We start from the raw sequence: 18,862 nt of genomic DNA, 5'->3' as shown, positions 1-18,862 counted from the left end.
CCCAGCTGATCACCACTGGGCATGGTGGTGACCCCTCCTCAGGACCAGGAAAGTTCTGCCTGAGGTTTGCAGCCTCTTGGGTGCCAAAGCTGACCAGCCATGGGACAGCGACAAGGCTGGGGTGGCACCCAGCCGTGCGCTGACTTCTGCGGGACCAGCACCTGGAGCCCACCAAAGCAAACCCTCTGAGGCATATTTAACCAAACACTTACTTTCCATTTTATTCAATAATTGCTTTAATACTAAAATGCATTAGATGCTCAAAGCAGAGAAAAGAAAATCACATTTAGGTGGAAAACAAAGTTCTCATCAGATGAAAAAATCCCAATGTGGCAGGTACACCATTTGGAAACAGAATCATAATAATTTAATAAAGCTGCTTTATCATCTTCATAAAATAGACAGAATGGTGATTCTTCTTTTTTTTTTTTCCTTTTTCCATTTTGTTGTTTACAATGATTCAATCACTGTGAAAATGTACATAACATACATATCAGCATATACAACGATTTATTCTTCATATACTCGGCAACGGAGACACCATGACGAGACGTACCGCGCTCGGTGCCGCGCCGCGGCTGCTGCTGGGGCCGGGCTCTGCGAGGGGTCTGGAGACCCTGCCCCAGCTCAGATCAGCTGGGTGAGCCGGGCTCTGCGAGGGGTCTGGAGACCCTGCCCCAGCTCAGATCAGCTGAGTGAGCCGGGCTCTGGGAGGGGTCTGGAGACCCTGCCCCAGCTCAGATCAGCTCAGCAGAGCCGGGTTCTGGTGGATCTACCCTAGCTCAGATCAGCTGAGCAGAGCCAGGCTCTGGGAGGGGTCTGGAGACCCTGCCCCAGCTCAGATCAGCTGAGTGATCCGGGCTCTGGGAGGGGTCTGGAGGATCTACCCCAGCTCAGATCAGCTCAGCAGAGCCAGCTTTTGAGGAGAGGAGGAGGTCTGGAGACCCCACCCCAGCTCAGATCAGCTGAGCAGAACCAGTTTTTGTGAGGAGGGGGTCTGCAGGCTCCAGCCCAGCTCAGATCAGCTGAGCAGAGCCAGTTTTTGTGAGGAGGGGGTCTGCAGGCTCCAGCCCAGCTCAGATCAGCTGAGCAGAACCAGTTTTTGTGAGGAGGGGGTCTGCAGGCTCCAGCCCAGCTCAGATCAGCTGAACATCAGCTGGCACCAGCGGAGCTCCTCTCAGCCTCGCAGGGCTGATCCCCGGCGGGTACCACAGCTCACAGGTTGGACCAGAGATCACCCAGAGCTGCAAGAGCAGCTGTAGCAACAAGACCATCAGTTTTCCCCAATGACAGACAAATGTGTTTCCATTCAAAATTAGATTTTTTTTTTTCTCTCCCTCCCCCCCACCCCCCCACCCCGAAGAATAATTTCAACATATTCATCAGACAGTGTGTTCTTCACAAAAGCAACTCGTTTCCTGTTTGGAAAAATAAAAATTAAAAAAAAGAAAGGAATTCACTTTTGCACAAAGTGTGATCCACAGGCCACCTCCAGCTCACGACAAACAGGGAACAGCAACAACCTCAGCAGACAGTGCTTGGGGGGGATTTTTCCAGCCATCAGTTGTGCCCCCCAGCCCTCCACCACCCCTCCCAGCACAGCCCTGCAGCCTCGAGGGTGGGAAAGGCCAGGGGCTCCCGAGGGAGCAGGGCAGAGCTCAGCCCCTGGCCCCAGCCCCAGAGCTGCTCCAGATGGGGTCCTCGTCATGCTCGGGGGAGAATCGTCGGTGCTTGCTGCTCTCCTGCATCAACAGGAGCAGAGCAAGTTTGCCTGAAGGAAACCAACAGATCCCAGCGACTTTTCCTAAACCAAATCTGAGGACAGGTTTAAGTTATTAAAAAGCACAATAATTACATCTGGAACCCTTCCAAAAAGCCTTCCTGCCCGCCCAGCAGCTCAGAACATTTTTTGCATGGCCAGTTTCGATGCAAGTAGGAAAAAACCAAGAGACTGCAATTTGCCCAGGAGCCTGAACTCATCTCGAGTGACACAGAGGGACGGTGACAGGAGTACCAAAATGCTCTGGAGAGGGCCAAGGCAGCAAAGCCAGGGCAGCTCTCTGGGTCTCCCCTTGGCCCTGCACAGCAAGGCCACACCAGGGAAGGGCCCCTCGCTCACAGCCCCCACTGCAGCCCGGGTCAGCCCAGAAAACTGGTGTTTAAATGATTTTCTTGGAGGCATAAGGGTTTACTGACCTCTTTAATGCCCCCTTTTAATACAGAATTATTTCACATTCTTTCTCGGCTGTGCTTTTATTCAGAGTGGCAAGGAACGTTTCCTCTGGGTAAATTAGAGAAATGTTTCTATTTTTTCTTTTTTTTTACCCTCTCTTCCTTTTCAGTTAGCATCTATTTTTCATCCAAAACACAAGGCTGGTGGTGGCAGCTCCACGGGCAGGGGGCAATGCTTGGCAGGAATTAGCAGCCAGCACTTTTCCAGAGCTGGGGATGGTGCTGGGGCACCTGGGGGTCCCCAGGGGCCATGGGGAAGCTGGGTCTCCTCCTGGCAGGGGCGTGGGGTGATGCTGGGGCCACATGCAGGAGCCCTGTGAAGCCCAGAGCACCTGACAGACAGGGCAAGGCAGGGTCTGTCTCTCAGCAAACACACAGGAGAAGTTCTGCCCCCACCCCAAAAAACCCTCCCAGAGCTGACAAAACCAGGAAACATCAGAATAAACTCAGCTTAACAGTCACAGAACACCCAGTTACTGCAACAGCCCCGAGCCAGTCCCTCTCCTCCTTGCTTGTGTTATAATAAAACACACATTTGGGGAAAAAAACCAGAAATCAATGACAGCAGTAACAGTACACAGGCAGGAAACACAGCGGGAACAGAAACAACATATCCCTGAAGAATGGGCTCAGAATCCAGAAGAGGGGAGAAACCCCCAGTTTGCTTTCTGGAGGGATGCAGGACATCATGTTAACACATGGGATGGGAGCTCAATGAGGTAGTCATCACACCAGTGAGGGAAGCATCACAAATTCCATTAGACAACTGTTTTCTTGTTGATTCTTTCCCAATTCCTGGCTCTAGCAAGTGGCAGGGGGAACAGGCTGACTCTGGACCTGTCTCAGACCAGCTGTGGCTTCAGGCAAGATCAATCTGCCCTGAAGAAATAAATGGCTGGAGTTTAATTTTATTTTGAGGATAATAACAACTGGAACTTGTTTTCTTGCTATTTTTCATTTAAATAAATCAAGTAACAAATACTTTATCATGATATGTAGACCTAGAAAGTCTCTTTCTCTAGAAACCACTAATTTCAACTTGCTGGTACAGCAAACATTGGCAAGAGCTATATATTTTTCCTTCCATAATCGATTTTAAACTCTAGGAAACATTATTGAGGGTAGGAAAAATCCGTTCAGTGAAGGGTTAATAATAATAGCAAAAATAATAATAATAATAATAATAATTAACACTAACTGAAATCCTCCTACCTTACTCATACCTCACTGAGGAATCATCACTGCAAGAGAGCAGAGAGCTGTGGAATCCCTTCCCTCTCTCCCTTCTACAAAATGGCTATTAAAGTAGCTCAATTTTCAATTCAATTTTACATGAGTAGATTTGTACCCACAGAAAAAAGTCCTTAATTATGAGAAAAAATAAAGAATTGCTTTAATTTTTTCTCCATTAAGAAGGCACATTAATTGAATTAGTAGCGTTGTTACATATCACCTGTCTGCCCCTAAATTAACATCACTATTGCTCATTCCATACCTATTTATGATGCAGGGATAGAAAGAAATCAGAAGGGTCCAAAACCCAAGCCATGATGTCATACCCACATACACCCTCTTGGTGCAATCATGGCTAGGAAACGCTGACTGGGAAGTGTGTGTGTCTAATTGAGAAGGTAATTTAGATCTCTTAAAATAATTCCATCTCTTTGACTTGGAAATGACTGGAGGCGAGGGATAGCTAAATCTGGGAACTGGAAAAAAACCAAAATAACCAACTTGTGGAAAAAAAAAACCTTTCCATGCATTGCCTTGAAATTATGCAAAAGAAACGGGTAAGGGGAAAAGTTCAGCACAGTGCACCCGACAATTGCAATCCAGGCAGGATTTTCCCAAAAACGCCTTCCCATAATTCCCTGTCATTTTCCTGCAGGAGCCGGGGAGGCTGCAGGCAATGGTGGGGGCTGGAGAAGCGCTTGCTCCACCGAGGCTGCAAACTGCAGGTTCCCCAAAGTTTAAGTGAGATGATTGTGATTTATATTTTTTTTATTCCTTTTTTTTTAGCCTGAAAGCCTTTTGCCATCACTAGACATACAGTAATTTGCAATATCAAATACAATAATAGTACAGATAAGTATGTGACAGCAAAAGGATTCATAAATGCAGGGGTGTCCATAGCAAAACACCAACACCTTAGAAGACAAACAACCTCGTGCTGAGTGAATTTGAACTGAAACTCACCCGACTGTCACTTTGAACAGTCCCACACAAGAAACAGCCGCTACTTTGTCCAGACTACAAAACCGCCGGGGTGCTCACTAAAGATGTCCGAATAAGGAATTGGCCACTCAATTCTCTCCAGGAATGGAAATTTATCTTCGTTTTGAGATACAAAAATATATAAACTCCGAGGAGGGGGTACCGAGCGCTCCTGAGGACTGGGGGGGTCTGGCCTCTGCCCCCGCCACCCTCCCGGCCAAAGCGCAGGAGCGGCTCCTCCGCTCGGGCTGCACACCCCTGCCGCCCTCAGACACGTGGGATTGTCACACTAACGATAGCTTCGTTTATAAACAATACATTTAGGGAAAGCTTTTAAATACAGCAATCTGTGAACCATTGGTAAGCGATAAAAACAATCTGCGCTGGGAGTCGTGCGGTCCCTCATCCTCATCCTCATCCTCATCCTCATCCTCATCCTGGTCTCGCCGGGTGCTGCTCAGAGGACGATGTCCTTTAGTCTCCGTGCGCCGGGCGAGTCCTTTTCCCGGCGTTCCTGCAGGAGCGGGTTGCCCTCGTGCCCGCTGCTCTCGCTGTCCGCGCCTCGAGGCTCTGCCTCCGAGGGCCGGGAAGGGCCAGTGTTCCCAAAGGGCTCCCGGCTGCCGGCGCAGTGCCCGGCACCGTAGGGCTTGCCGGACAAGGGGCTCTTCAGGTGCAGGGGCGAGGTGACGGGGCTGACGGCCTCGCAGCCGTTGCCGGCCTCGCGGACGGCGCCGCTCACCTTGGGGCTGCAGGCGGCCGAGTCCACCGTTCTTTTGCCTTTGGGGTTGGCGGGCCGCTCCTCGGCCGGGGGCTCGCTGCCCTCCTTGCCGAAGGTGGCGAAGGTCCTTTTGGCGCCGCAGTCCGCGTAAGGCTCCGCGTCCACCGCCGTGGCCTCGATGGACAGGGCGATGACGTTCCTGCCGTGCTCGGGGGACTTGGCGCGGCTGGGCACGGCGCCGCGTGGCATCCAGCACCTGTCCGAGTGGCCCAGGATGCGGCACTCCTCCCGGCAGTGGAAGCCCTCGCTCTGCTCTGCGGGGAGAAAGCACAAGGCACGGTGAACGCGGAGCCCGGCCGGGCGTGCCCACAGCGAGCTGGGCGCTGCGCCTTGCCCCCTCCCAGGCACAGGGGATCCTACCCCAGACCTCAAACAGCCATCGGTTTCAAGGCCCTGCAGAGTGCAGTTTAATCTCCAATTGGTTGTGTGTCACCTGCCACCACCAGAACAGGAGCCCGGAGAAGGAGTGACGGCAGCAAATCCATCACAACAGGGCTGTCCATGTGTCAAGCCCTCAGAGCCACTGGTTCCTGGGTTTAGTGACCAGTGTTAAAAGCCACCATGTTTTAAGCTTGGTTTGACGTGACATTTAAGCTTGACTTTTTGCAAGGCGGGGAAAGGAACAGAGGAAGGAAAGAAAAGGGGGAGGAGGGAAGGTTCTCTGTGCTTCTGCTGTGTATGTGTGTTTTAACTTGTTGCTTAATCCCCACTGACCTCTCACACAACAGACAGAGGCTTTATAAATCTCCAAGATTGTCCACTCCACTGAAGATTAAATGTGTCATTCCCTGTGCTGGGGCTTTATTCATACAGGAGCAATAAAGATTCCTTCTCTGGACTTGGGGCCGTCGTCCCAACAGCACTTTACAGTGCTGAAATATGGACTGGTGGTTTAACCCTTCCCAAGGAGCCGGGTGCCCAGGGCCTGCATGCATTCCTGCACTGTCAGTCATTCCCAGAGGACTGCACAGCTTCACCTCCACATCACAGATGGACAAACCCAGGCTCGGGGAAGCAGCCAGGCTCAGCCAAGTGCGAAGCTGGAAATCAAATTCAGCAGTTTCACCATGCCCAGCCTTTGCTGAGCATCCGACCGTGGCTCCTGCCGAACACCGCAGGATCCTGGCTGCTTTTCAGGCTCGGCTTTTTCCCTCATTTGATAAGAGCTGCTAATTGCAGCTGCCCTCATAAAGCACAGCCTTTCCCCACGCCAAGACGCGGCTCCTTCCTCCCCTAACCCACACTCTGGGAGCAGCACTGCAGCTCCACTGCCGTCACCCCTGTGAGCCCAGGCTGGGCCGGGGCCGGGCTGAGGGATGGAAGGTGCAGCTCAGCCCGGGGCTCCTTCCCTTCCGCCTGCAAACCACCCATTCTGACGCTCTGTACATCTGTGTGCATAACCTCCGCTCCTCAGACACATTGGTATTTCCACCACATGCGAGCACTAGGGCGGCTGATAAAAATTCTCAGCACATAACACAATGCACCAAAATATGAGCAGCTTAACACTTACAGAGAATAAACGAGTAAAAGGCAGACCTTAAAAAAAAAAGAAGGAAAAAAAACACCAAGAAAGGGGTTTTTTAAAAAAAGAGAAGAAGGCAATTAATTGAAAAATATATGGGTAAAGCATCAGCTTTTTCTCTACATCAGAGCAGCAACCCAGTGATGTGGAGCACAGGGCTGGGTGGAGGGGAGGAGGTCTGGGTTTTGGCAGCTGCCTTTACAGCAGCTTGAGAGAAGCATGCCCTGAGCCCTACACACAGAACAACCAGCACTGAGCTCTAAAAGCCCATGATCTTATACTTTGATTCTGTTAATTTCAAGTACTTGAGCAAAATAGAAAGAAAAAAAAAGAAAAATTGCCCAGAAAATATTGCTGTCTCCCTATTTATCCACAGCTTAACTTCAAAAGGGTGCTACAGGCATACAAAGTTGTGTAGTCTGGCTGTGATAGCAGAGGACTTGGTGATGGCTGGAGGGGCTACAGAAATATCTTGGATTCTCATCCCGATGAGACACTGATTTATTGTGCTGTGTGACCTTGGGCGTGTTGCTGGAGCACACATCACTTCAGTCTCTCCACAAACATGAAAAGCTGGATCTGTGAGCGTGCTGGGCTGGCTGGTCAGCTGCTGGGAGCTGCTTCTCCTCACCTTCCCTGCCCAGCAGCACAGCTCAGCCCCGAATCCATGGGACTGCCACAGCCAAACCTCACTGCAGAGGGGGCACAGGCAGGTTTGTCTTGCCTTGACCCACTATTTCCAACTGGCACATTTTACAGCTAGAAACAATTGGAGGACTTATCTGATTACCACAAGTGGATATTCCTCAAAGCCTAGAAAGGCACCTGTGCTTTAAGAGCAGCTCAGCAAAGGGCACTGGCCTGGTGCCTCTCTGCCAGGGAGATGATCAGCTTTGGACATTACAATGCTTGTCTGGAACCTGCAGCTGAAATGCAGGGAGGAAAGGAGCTGAGAAGCAAATTGGACTGTTTCAATCTTTGTATGAGGAAGGGAATGCTAACAAGTCTCAAAGAGGCCAGGCTGGCAGGCAGAGGGGCATAAGTCACCATCATCCACAGACCTGAGACAACAGGTAGCTCCATGGCACATTCTGTCACTCTGCTTCTGTGCTCAGCACACATCTCAGCTTTGAGACCATGGCCTGCAGCCAGAACCATCCTGCTCTCGGGGACAACATGTGTCCAGGCTGCCCAGAGCAGCCCTGAGCTGGCAGCAGACACAAGGACCAGCACAGAGCCCCCAGCAGCAGCCTCTTCAACGTGGCAGAACGGGCATCTGCAGCTACCCACCCATCACTGTCTTAGCCCTCTAGCTGGTACAAAACACTATTTTTACACCTCAAGCAAGGCCTGCTGACACACAGAACACCATTCCTCTGCTGTCCCAGATCCAAAGGCATGCTCAGCAGGATCTGAGCTGCTCCCGTGGCTGACCCCAGGGCTGATCCCTGCATCCTGCTCCTGCTCCAGGCAGAGGCAGGCAGGGAGCTGCTGGGCACGCTCCTGGTGCTGCCCTTTGCAGCTCAGTCTGACTCACCCAGCCTTGATGGCACCCAGGACAGTCATTCACGTTCACATTCACATTACTGTACTGTTCTGTCTCGTTCTTCACCACTTTAACAATCAGAAATAGAACAACAGGAAATTCTTCTACAGCCCTAGACCTGCCCTAGTCAATACAACTGTTACAGTCTGCAGGGACAAAATGTTCTGGATGCACGGAGCATGGGACTGAGAACACCATGGCCCAGGGCATGACCTGGGTTGCACTTTTGAAGGAGCTGAGGACACTGCACACACTGAGGGGATAGCTCTGTTGTCAGCCAGGATGAGGGGACACCCGTGGTGGCACCAGCTGGCCCAGGGACACACTGAGCAGCTCACCTGAGGGCAAGTGCCCTACACAGGAGCTGCTGTACCACAGATGTGCATGTCCCACTGCAGCAATATCCGTGCTCCAGCCAGACTGCCCTCACCCAGCACACATCCAGAACCTTGTTTCAGAGCACCTTAGGGCAGGGTCACTTCTAAAACATTCCCCAGGTACAAAACATCCTGGCAGAAACCTTTTCATCAAAAGGTGAGCAGTCATCCTGAAATCAGACTTGGCAGGAAAAATGCCATTATTAAACATAAGCTCTTGCATAGCAACTATGAAATAACATAATATCCACAGCCACCTCTGGAATAAATATGTTCCTCAACAAGTAAAGCAAAATCCACGTTAAGCCCCAGATTTCAAATCAGAGCTCTACTTGCAACTCAGAAGACCAGCACAAAGGCAACTGCTGTGGTCTCAGCCAGGCAGCAGCTGCCAAGGACCAGCAGCTGCAGGAAGACCTGGTGGGAGAGACAAAAATCCCCCACCCAGCCAAGACCCTCAGCACTTCCCAATCCCACCGTGCAAGCTCTTGGCTGGAAGAACAGGGACACAGGATGGATGGATGGATGGATGGATGGATGATGGATGGATGGATGGATGGATGATGGATGCCCAAAAGGCAGAGCCCAGGAGGAGCTGGCAGAGGACACATGGTGGACACTGCAGCAAGAGCCCCCAGCTCCACACAGCACGGGCTCTTCCCTCATCACAGGGGATTAAGGAATGTCCACGGTGAACAAATCCTCCTGTCCAACACCCACACAACTGAGGCACAGCAGCACGGAGCCCGTTCAGCTCTCAGCAATTGAATTATCTCCAGTGGAATTGCAACGCTGGCCAAAGAGACAAAGTTAAATCGTAGCAAGGTGCAAGTGCCTGGGAATGCAATATTCCTGACAAATGGCCAGATGACATGCGCTGTTACACAATCTAAGGTGCAATTTGGGCGATGACAATGGCCCCTGGAGTTTCCATTTCCAAACAGGCGCTCGGTTCAATCCAATCCGTGTCAGAGCAGCTCTGCCAGGGTGAGTAAGCAGAGCTCACTTGTGCTGTTACAGGGCAGCGAGGAGAAATGAGGGGAGAGAAAGAGGCACTGAAGAATGCCAGGCTGCTGGGACATGCACGGGCAGGGCAGTGGCCCCAGCCCAAAGCCCCCAGCCCTGCGGCAGTGCCGGCCGTGGTGCCCGTGCCCGGGCAGTGCCAGTACCTGGGCTGTACCCACACCTGGGCTGCACCCACACCTGTGTGGTGCCCATTCCTGGGCAGTGCCCGTACCTGGGCGGTGCCACAGGTCCCCTCGTGCAGGAGCCCAGCTCTAGCTCCACATTCTGGTGTTTCAGCAACCGTGTGATTATACTGTAATCACGATGACACTGCTCCTGGGTACAGCAAACAGCACGATCATTAAAAAATTCATTTCAAAATCTTCCTGGAAGCTAATAAATTTTACAGCAGTTTCAATCCTTTCTCATTGCAACAAAGAAAAGCTTAGTTCCAGACAAATTAGAAGTAAATTGATTGCCTTAGGGGAATCTATTCAAATATCACTTTTCCATGTTAGAAATCTCTTCCTGAAACAAGACGAGGAGAACCAGGGAGAGCCAGCACGGGAGCAATGTGGAAAAGCAAATCATTAAATCTCAGTTCATGAAACTGAGGGGGTGGGGGGGGAGAATGAAACTTAAAATAAAATGCAAATGTCTCACTGTGGTGCGGGCCCAACATTTGTGACAGAATTTATGAATAATAAATATGAATAAATAGTAAACACGAAGGGATCAAACACTGTTGTGGCTGTTTACTCATGGTTAGCCATCTTTCATGGACAAAGCACAACTGCATTATTTAACACTCCTCTTCCAGCTACTTTGGGGGGTGTTTTCAACTCCAGCACCTTCATCTTCTCAGGACCCAGCACCCCCAGCACACCAGTGGAGCCCACGCCCCTCCACCCCAACAGGAGTGGCTGTTTCTGGCTCAGGGGCAGTGATCCACCACATTACACTCCAGATAAAATAATAAGCTCCAGCAAAACACAAACAGTCCCCAGCTGTGGTTCATCATTCGCTTGTAAATTAAGACTCTGCACCTCTCCCTTATCTCCTCTAATAACATAATATCAGGAAACAAGAGGTGGGGAATAGTGTATTATATTTGTGACCTATGGGCTTTACAGAGCCTTCCTTGCCTTTCCTAATAAGAAATCTCCAGCCAATGCAGCAATGTAATCCTGGCGTGGCTTCCCCTGCACAATGCTCAGAGGATACTAATAACCAGGGACAGTGACAAATGCTCTTTACTGCAACAAGAAGCCTTTCTTTTCCTCTCTTTCACCATTATTTGGGATTTATGCAAGCTAAAAACGCTGTATTTTTAATCCTGGATTATCTGTCCCAACACAGAAGGTCAACAGTGCTTGGACAAAGCACAGGAATTATTTTAACGAAACAAGGGCTGTCATTTAGATTAATTTATGGGGCAATTGCTGATAAGGACCCGTGGCTGCATGCAGCTCCTGGGCAGTGCTTCTGGGATGGCCAGCAGAGGTGTGCAAGGGGGCTCGTCCCCCAGCGGGCACAGACAGCTCCCAGGCAATGCTGAGGGCTCCAGTGATTTACACCAGCCAAGAGCTGGCCCATTCACCTCCTGCCCTGCCCTGTATCACCATCAATAACCCCCTTTCCTCTGCAGAACTGTCCCTGCTTTATCAGGGAGGGCCAGGCAGACCTGGGGGCCTGGCTAGCTGCAAGCCACAGGGCAAGGACACGCTTGGTGCAAAGGATTTCCTCTGGGGATGTGATGCCTCTGGGATGAGGAGCAGCCATGGGAAGCAGGGTGATCACCAGAAGGAGCTGGAGTGTGGGAATGCCGTGTGGGAATGCTGCAGCAGAGTCAGACCCAGGAGGAATTATGGGCTGGAATGCAATTTAATGCTGGCTGCTCCCCTTTATGCAGGACCGCAGGCCAATCCCCACCTCATTCACAAGGAAAAATTAATTCCCTTTCAGAAGGCCGGCGGAACACACCATTTAAACTCCAATTAATCCCTTTCTTAAGTGGCCCGTGGAGCTGGTGCAGGGCCCTGAGCGGCGGGGATTTCACCTCACTCGTGCTCCATCCAGGGCTCATTAGCATCCTAACTGGTCTGGGATGTGGGACCCAGCCCTGGCAGGGAGAGGAGAGCACTCTGGGCTCTCATGGACCTCTTCCATCCCCAGCCATTAGTGCTCCACCACTCGTGGGCACTGCTCCATTAGTGCTGACAGCAGCTCCTGCACGGCGCAGAACACAACCCCGACTTCATTACTGGAATTCAATTTCATTAGCACTGCATACAGAGGGATTGTCCTAAATACACTCTTCCTTCCTTATACTTTTTTCATGTTAATGCAACCATTTGAGTATATTATACCCTGCAGAGATGGAAGCATTTCTAGTCTGTTTAAACACATTTCCCACAATTGGGAGCAAAACTTTGTCGCAGTTTATGCCTCTGACACCAGCTGCCTTCCATTTAATGGGACTTCAGTCACTAAAACAAATTAATCCAAAGGTTACTGCTCCCTGCTATTGTCATAGACGAAGCAAATTCACATATTCTGTGAGGGTAAGGCAGGACCAGCCAGGCAGCCACATCCCAATGGCAGCAATAAATCAAATTATTACTCAGTCCTATTCAAAATCAGGCATCGGTCAGAAAATGGCAACTCAACGATCCTGATAAAAATCCAGCAAAACAGAAATTACAGTTGGGGGAGATAAGAAGCAATTTCTGGATGCCTGTACTGGGCCAGTGCCTGCCAGAGCACATCCCTGCCCTCTCCTCGGGGGCTCGTGGTTAATGTCTCACTCCAACCAGCACCTCCCTCAGCCAGGACAAAACAGAACAAGCCATGCTGATCCTCCTCCTGCAGGGATGTGAAGGCCAGCGTGCCGTGGGGAGGCTGCCTGCCCTCTCCTCCTGCCACCCTACCCTGCGAGGTTTCTGGTGGCTCCACACAACGAGGGAGAAATAAAGGAGCTGAGGTTATAAATGCTGATACATAATTTACTCCTATTATCAAGATTAAACACATCTTTGCATGCTTAGCATAAAACAACCGCCTTTCCCCAGATTTCTCAAGGACATGCATAAACTTTGTTATTATCTAAATAATCAAAAGAGTATTTCAATAGAATATTTAACTGTCTGCCTACTGGAAACTCACAGCCTTAATCTAACACTGATCCTCTGTTGTCCTTCATGTAAATATTGTTGGGATGTCAGCCAAAGCCTAGGGAAGTGAGCTTCATCTTGGTGGATGGGAATCTCTCGTGTCAGATACAGTCAGCCTGACTAATGAGACCCACAGCCTGCCAAAACCTACAGCCTCGCTGTCTGTTCCAGCCATTGAACGCGCTCAGAAACCCAGTGGCACCAGCCCAGCAGTCTACAGATCCCAATCAACTATCAATAGCTTAAGTGTAAGTGATTGTGTATGAAGTACGAGCCAAATGTGTTTCCTTTTTCAGTTTTAGGACCTTCAGTATTGTTATTGCACCAGTAATGCTTGCACGGAATTAATCATAGACGTACCCACAAGGCAAAACATTATGAGAAGCTCTTTGTACTTTCTAAAAGTGTGCAGCTCTGAAGAGTGGAGGGAGCTGGAAGGCTTCCCAGCACAATGGGGCGTTCCCCATCATCAAGAGAGAGCTGGGGAATTTTACGCCTTTTCTTAAAAAACCAAAATGTTGGTTGCTGGCCATCTCTCATCATGACATTGACCTCTCATGCCTCCACCCTGGAGCTCAGTGTTATCCCCTCCCTGCTGCTCTACTTTAAGTCTTTTCCAGATGAAGATGGGGGTTTTCCATGCTGGATCTTCACTCTGAAGCACAGGGATGTGCCACGATGAGATGTTTGCCTGGGGGAGTGGGTGCATCAGAAAATCCCACAGGATCTGGGACAGCTGCAGGGACAGGTCTGCAAAAGCTGCTCTACCTTGTCCAGCCTGACCCAGCACCTGACTCTCAGGGACCCTCCTGCTCTCTCTGCTTGGCCTTGGAGCTGTGAGAGGGCCCAAAGCAGGCTCCAGCTCCTCGCCAATGAGGGACAACAGCAATGCCAGGGAAATGCCAGCTGTGGGTTACACTGCCCCAGGGCCAACAGAAGACATGACAGAATTGCCAAAGTTTGAGAATCTGATCCATTTAATTAGATGAAACTTTGTTCTGGCAATTAAGTTTACCTTCATTAATCCAAAGGGCAGATAAACATGCATGTAAAACTACTATAAGGTCAATAGTTAAATCTAAAACCTCATTATAAGCTCGGGGAAATGACTACCTGTGAGTCATGGACAAGCTCAATTCCAGCAATCCAGCTGGGGTCCCATCCTGTCCCACCCCACCCCACTCTGCTGGCCCCACAGCCATGGGGGTGAGATGGAGAACGAGCCCTGGCGTTGTCAACTGCAGAGCCACAGGGAGATTGCTGAACAGGAAAGGAAAATAACTGTATTTCCATGACTGGCACAAGCACTGCAAGGAGAGCAGTCAGCTCCAGAGCCCCAGCCCTCCCAGCCAAGCTGCTGCCAACCAAGGGCACCTGGGCAGTGATTCTGAGTCCCACCTGGGGGCTGCACAGCTCACTGGGATCATCCCCCACCCCTTGCTGTGGCTCCAATGCAGAGGGGATGCCCCTGCTCCCCAAGATGGGCTGCTCCAGCTCTGCCCCAGCTTCTGCCAGTGCAGCCTCCCAGGATCTCTGCTTTCCCGAGGCACACTCCTGCAGCACTGCCCGAGGTCAGGCTGGATTGTGCTGGCTCCTGGCCCCAGTTCACAGGGCTGTCAGCTAAATTGCACCACAGCACCGTTACTCTCCGTGATGGTGTGACAGACAGACAGAGCCCAGCTGGATTTTCAAAACCTAAGCACTTTGCAACACTGACAGGCAGGAAAAAAACAACCGCCAACCCACAACCCTCTTAGTCTGAGCAGGTTTTATCTGGAAATACCCAAAGCTAGTCAGTGCAAGACCCCACAAAGTCATTCCTCCTGAACCACTTTCCTGACCAAACCTTTTAAGTGTCACTGGGAAATAAAGAGCGATAGGTTCCAGCCCCAGCCAGCCCTGCCTGATTAGCCCAGTCCCCACCACATCCTCAACACATCCCTTCTGCAAAGGGATGAAGCAAGGCTGAAATGACTGGTGGAACTGGTGCTTTCAGAGCTAGCACCAGGAGCAGAGTCAGGCTGCTACCGTGGAGCTCAGCACGGGCTGCAGCAGGCTCCTGTTCCACAGAGATGCACCAGGGGCCAGTGGGTGCCCCAAAGGTGCCCCTCTGCAGTGGCACCAGCCCGACTGTCCCCCTGAGCACGGGGAGGATGCAGAGGGCAGGCAGCAGCTCAGGGCTGCAGCAATTCTGCCAGAGCCTCCCGACAGGGACCCACCCTGGCTGTCTGCAGCACATGCTGTAATGCTGCCTCCTCGCCACTGCACGCTCGCCTCACTGCTGAAACACTTACACATGCAGCATGCATTAGAATTAAAAAACCATTAAACCTCGGAAAGGAAAAACTTTGACAGGATGCGTAATATACTAAGTATAATTAATTAAATTGGATGAGGCACTGGGGGACGAGAGAAGAGTGGATGGAGACTGCTCTTGGAAAAGGGATGGTAATGCACTAATGTTCAGTGTGTGCCATTAAAAAGCAGCCTTGGAAGAGGCGAGGATGAGCGACAGGGGCTCCGAGAGGTGGCACCAGCCAGTTGGGCACCTCGGATGAGCAGCAACGGAGCTGGTGGTGTGAAAATTGGCCAATTAGAGCCCTAAAAAAACTGTAATGGTGGTGGAAAAGGCACAAGAGAGATGGAAAAGCAGAAATAGCAGCATGTTGCTAAACAGCAGTGCTCTACCAGTGACAGCCTCCTCCAGAGAGCTGCTCTGACCCACCCCACCAGGGCACAGGCACCAGACCACCCTCACCACCAGCTCCAGGCTCCTTGGGGCCGAGAGGGGATTCACCCTGGAGAGCATCTGGCTCTCTGTGGGATCGCTCTTCAGCTATTTGTAACTCCAGGTGCAGCTCCTCAGCGTGGGCAGCACCCTGCTGCATCCATCCATCCCCTCAGCAGCGCCTGAGGTGGGTGGGAAGCAGAACCAAAGACAGGGCCAGGGTGGGAGCATCAAAGGCAGCCCCAGTCAGCACAGCAGGCACAACATGATGAGACAGGCACAGTCTGGCTGTTCAGCAGGACAAAGTTTTAACAGGCTTAACAACAGCATCAGCACTGATCATTAGGCAATTACAACTGCTGAAAGTTGACAAAGCACCAGGACCAAATGAATTATCTCCCCAAATCCTGCAGACAGGAGCATGGAAAAGAGAAAAGTCACTGTCAACAGCCTCTGATAGCTCACTGGGTGCAGAGCAGTAACTAAAAACTAAAGGGCTGTTCATTTACTTGCTGTTTTGAGAGATGAAAGGGAAAGGCCAGGAAATGAGATCTACAAAAATATTCTCATCACTCAGGGGGTGGTGGGAGGGAAGGTCCTGGAAACACTGATACAGCCAGGATTGCTCAGCGCCTGGGGACATCTGATTCAGAGGAAGGGACTGCGTGTGTTTGGAAAGAGAAGGCAGATTCTGGCTGGGGGAATTGGCTTCTGAATCATCCCGGCGTTACTTGCTCAGCTCTGCACATTCCTGCACATTCCAGCGCTGGCCGAGGGACAGCGGTGAGCTCTGCTCCAGGGGGTGCCTGTGCTGCAGGAGCTGCAGAGCTCAGCCCATGCAGGCCCAGGTGATCCCCTGCCCTGCTGCCCCAAAGCAGGGCATGCTCAGCCCTGTCACTCCTCCAGCACAGCCCTTCATTCGCTCTGAGTGACTAGGCACGCTTTCCCGAAAAACATGCAAATGTGATTTAAAGACTCTAAGTGATACAGAATATATCACATCCCTTGGGAACCTGTTCCAGGGGGTAATTATTCTAATTCCTAAAATCATGCATCTCATTTGCAGCTGGAATTTTCCAAGGCAAATCTCCATCTCCCAAGGCTCTGTCTTGTTCACTGAATTAGGGAGATGCTCAGCAGCAGAGATCTCCTCTTCCCTCAGCTTGCTTCTGAGCCCAGGCTTAGATGACCAATGTCTCCAGCAAGGTTCAGAGCACATCCCTGAGGATGCCATCTCCCTCGGGTCCTATTTCAAGCCCAGTGGTCTCAGCTGAAAGAATCCTGATGGATTCAAAGGGCTTTGAGTGAGGCCCTAAATCTCCAGACACGTGTTTGGAAGGTGAAAGTCAATTTGTTCACCGATCCCAGAACAGTGTCCAGTAAGCCAGGGGACACGTTTGCACTGACAAGGCATCTCCTCTCCATCTTGCCATAGCCCTGCAGTCCTTGCAAGGCAAGGCTGCTCAAAGAAGGGCTTGTGTGGATTTTTACAGTGAATTAATTCAACATATCCACCTAGTAACAATGGAGGGAGACTGACAACGCAGAGGTCAGGCAATGAGGGAATTGCAGGTAGAACTGTTAATTTTAATTACTTGTCTTCATTAAGATGAGGTTTCTGGATCCTACAGTGATAACTAATGGGTCAAAATTTTTGCATGAGTGAATATACTTCCGCTAAAGGGTGGAACAGACACAGAATTCTTTTCAGATTTTTACAGGGGCTTTTCCACCACATGACGCAGAGAATTCCCAGAACCCAGCAGCATGCCAGAGGGAGCAATCCAGAGGTGCAAGATAAACATTTTTATGAGGCACAGAAGTGCCCAGAAAGAGCACAACAAGGTGGAAGTAAGCGGCAAACGAGGTAAAACATAAGTTATACTCGAGCTCTCTGTGTCTCCTTGGCACTTGAATGAGTTGCAGTACAAGCATCAGGGCTACCTGTGCTCCTGACAGCACTGAGAGGAAACAAAAGTTTGGAACAAGCCAAACACATTCAATTTGCCTGAATAATTTAGGCTGCTGAGTTATCACAGGCTTCATGGCCTGTCATCGAGAGAGGCACTGCAGAGGAGAGGTCTGCAAATCAATGCATCTGAGGGACCAGAACGAACCAGAGTGGCTGCAAAAGCACTGCCTGTCAGAACAGATGCAGGGCACGGCACTCACCCGGGGGCACTGCCAGGCACTCGGCACTGCTGGGCCCCAGGGTGGCTCCCTGGCACAGGACACACATCCTGCTCACTCAGCTGCCCCTGACACGGGCTGGGGAGCAGCAGCGGCAGGCACAAAAACAATACAGGACAGCTGGAAGGGACTGCTGGCAAGGGCAGGGGGGAATGGCTTCAGACTCACAGGTTAGATAAGACATTAGGAATTAATTCTTTTCTGTAAAGGTGGTGAGACTCTGGCACAGCTTGCCCAGAGAAGCTGAGGGTGCCTCACTCCTGGAAAAGTCCAAGGCTAGGCTGGATGGGGCTCTGAGAAACAGGATAGTGGAAGGTGTCCCTGCCCATTGTAGGGGGTTGGAAGTAGATGATCCTTAAGTCCCTTCCAACCCAAACCATTGCGTGATGATGATGATGATGGACTGGTAAACAGAGTAAAAAACAAACCAAAGGCCAGTATACACATACTAACCTTCCAAGACACACCTGAGTATACCTGACACTCCTCAAAGTTATTAACACCCTTCAATAATGCAGCTACTGTTCCCAAAAACACCTTCTCTGACAGTTCCTGAATTCCCACTGTGCACAGCTTTAACTTCAGGTTTCCAGCCAAACTCCTCTTCCCACACCAGAGCTGCCCCTTTATAACTTCTCCCCAAGCTGTTCCTCATGCAGGGTCGCAGGGAGCTGAGTTGGGGAAGCTCCTCTCCGGGGTGAAATGGCTCGGGAGCCCTTTGCCTCCTGCAGGAGCTGACAGGAACGTGCTCGAGCAGACGCGCAGCGCCGTGCGCTCCACTCGCACCAGCTCCTGCTCTAACTCATCTCCTTACTGAAGCTGACACTTCCAAAGCAGTCAGAGGAAATCAAGTGCTCGACCTATTTTGGTTTGCAGGAGATGAGGACACCCCCCTCCCTTGGCTTCTCAGGAAAACTTCCAACCAACACTCTTCGCTCTTTCATTTCTCACATAAAACAGCGCAGAACAAGCACAAAACCTGCTCTCTCCCCAGCACGCACCCAGCAGAGCCAAGGCTTCTCCCCAGGAAGAGCCAGGAGCTCCTCACCTTTCACCCCCACCAGCTGCAGGTCCTCAGGGCGTGGTGTCCCGTG

At 51.0% G+C, this 18,862-nt stretch overlaps 1 protein-coding gene and 1 long non-coding RNA gene across 3 annotated transcripts in view; one reads left to right on the top strand and one right to left on the bottom strand.

The window, feature by feature from the left end:
• The first annotated feature begins 201 nt into the window (after positions 1-201).
• On the top strand, positions 202-4,019 carry LOC120508729. Its single transcript, XR_005629054.1, has 2 exons — positions 202-716; positions 936-4,019. It is a non-coding gene; the product is annotated as an uncharacterized LOC120508729 (long non-coding RNA).
• Positions 2,257-18,862, bottom strand: part of PCDH19 (protocadherin 19) — a 56,068-nt gene continuing 39,462 nt past the window's right edge. For both annotated transcript variants that reach the window (XM_039722610.1, XM_039722611.1), the window contains exon 5: positions 2,257-5,478. In XM_039722610.1, coding sequence (XP_039578544.1) covers positions 4,904-5,478 — 575 coding nt within the window. In that variant the 3' untranslated portion in view covers positions 2,257-4,903. The remainder of the gene's footprint in view (positions 5,479-18,862) is intronic.

Source organism: Passer montanus, unplaced genomic scaffold, assembly GCF_014805655.1.
Source record: "Passer montanus isolate IOZ18808 unplaced genomic scaffold, ASM1480565v1 scaffold49, whole genome shotgun sequence".
Lineage (NCBI taxonomy): Eukaryota > Metazoa > Chordata > Aves > Passeriformes > Passeridae > Passer > Passer montanus.
The sequence above is the reverse complement of the archived record's forward strand: the minus strand, read 5'-3'. Positions and strand labels throughout refer to the sequence as shown.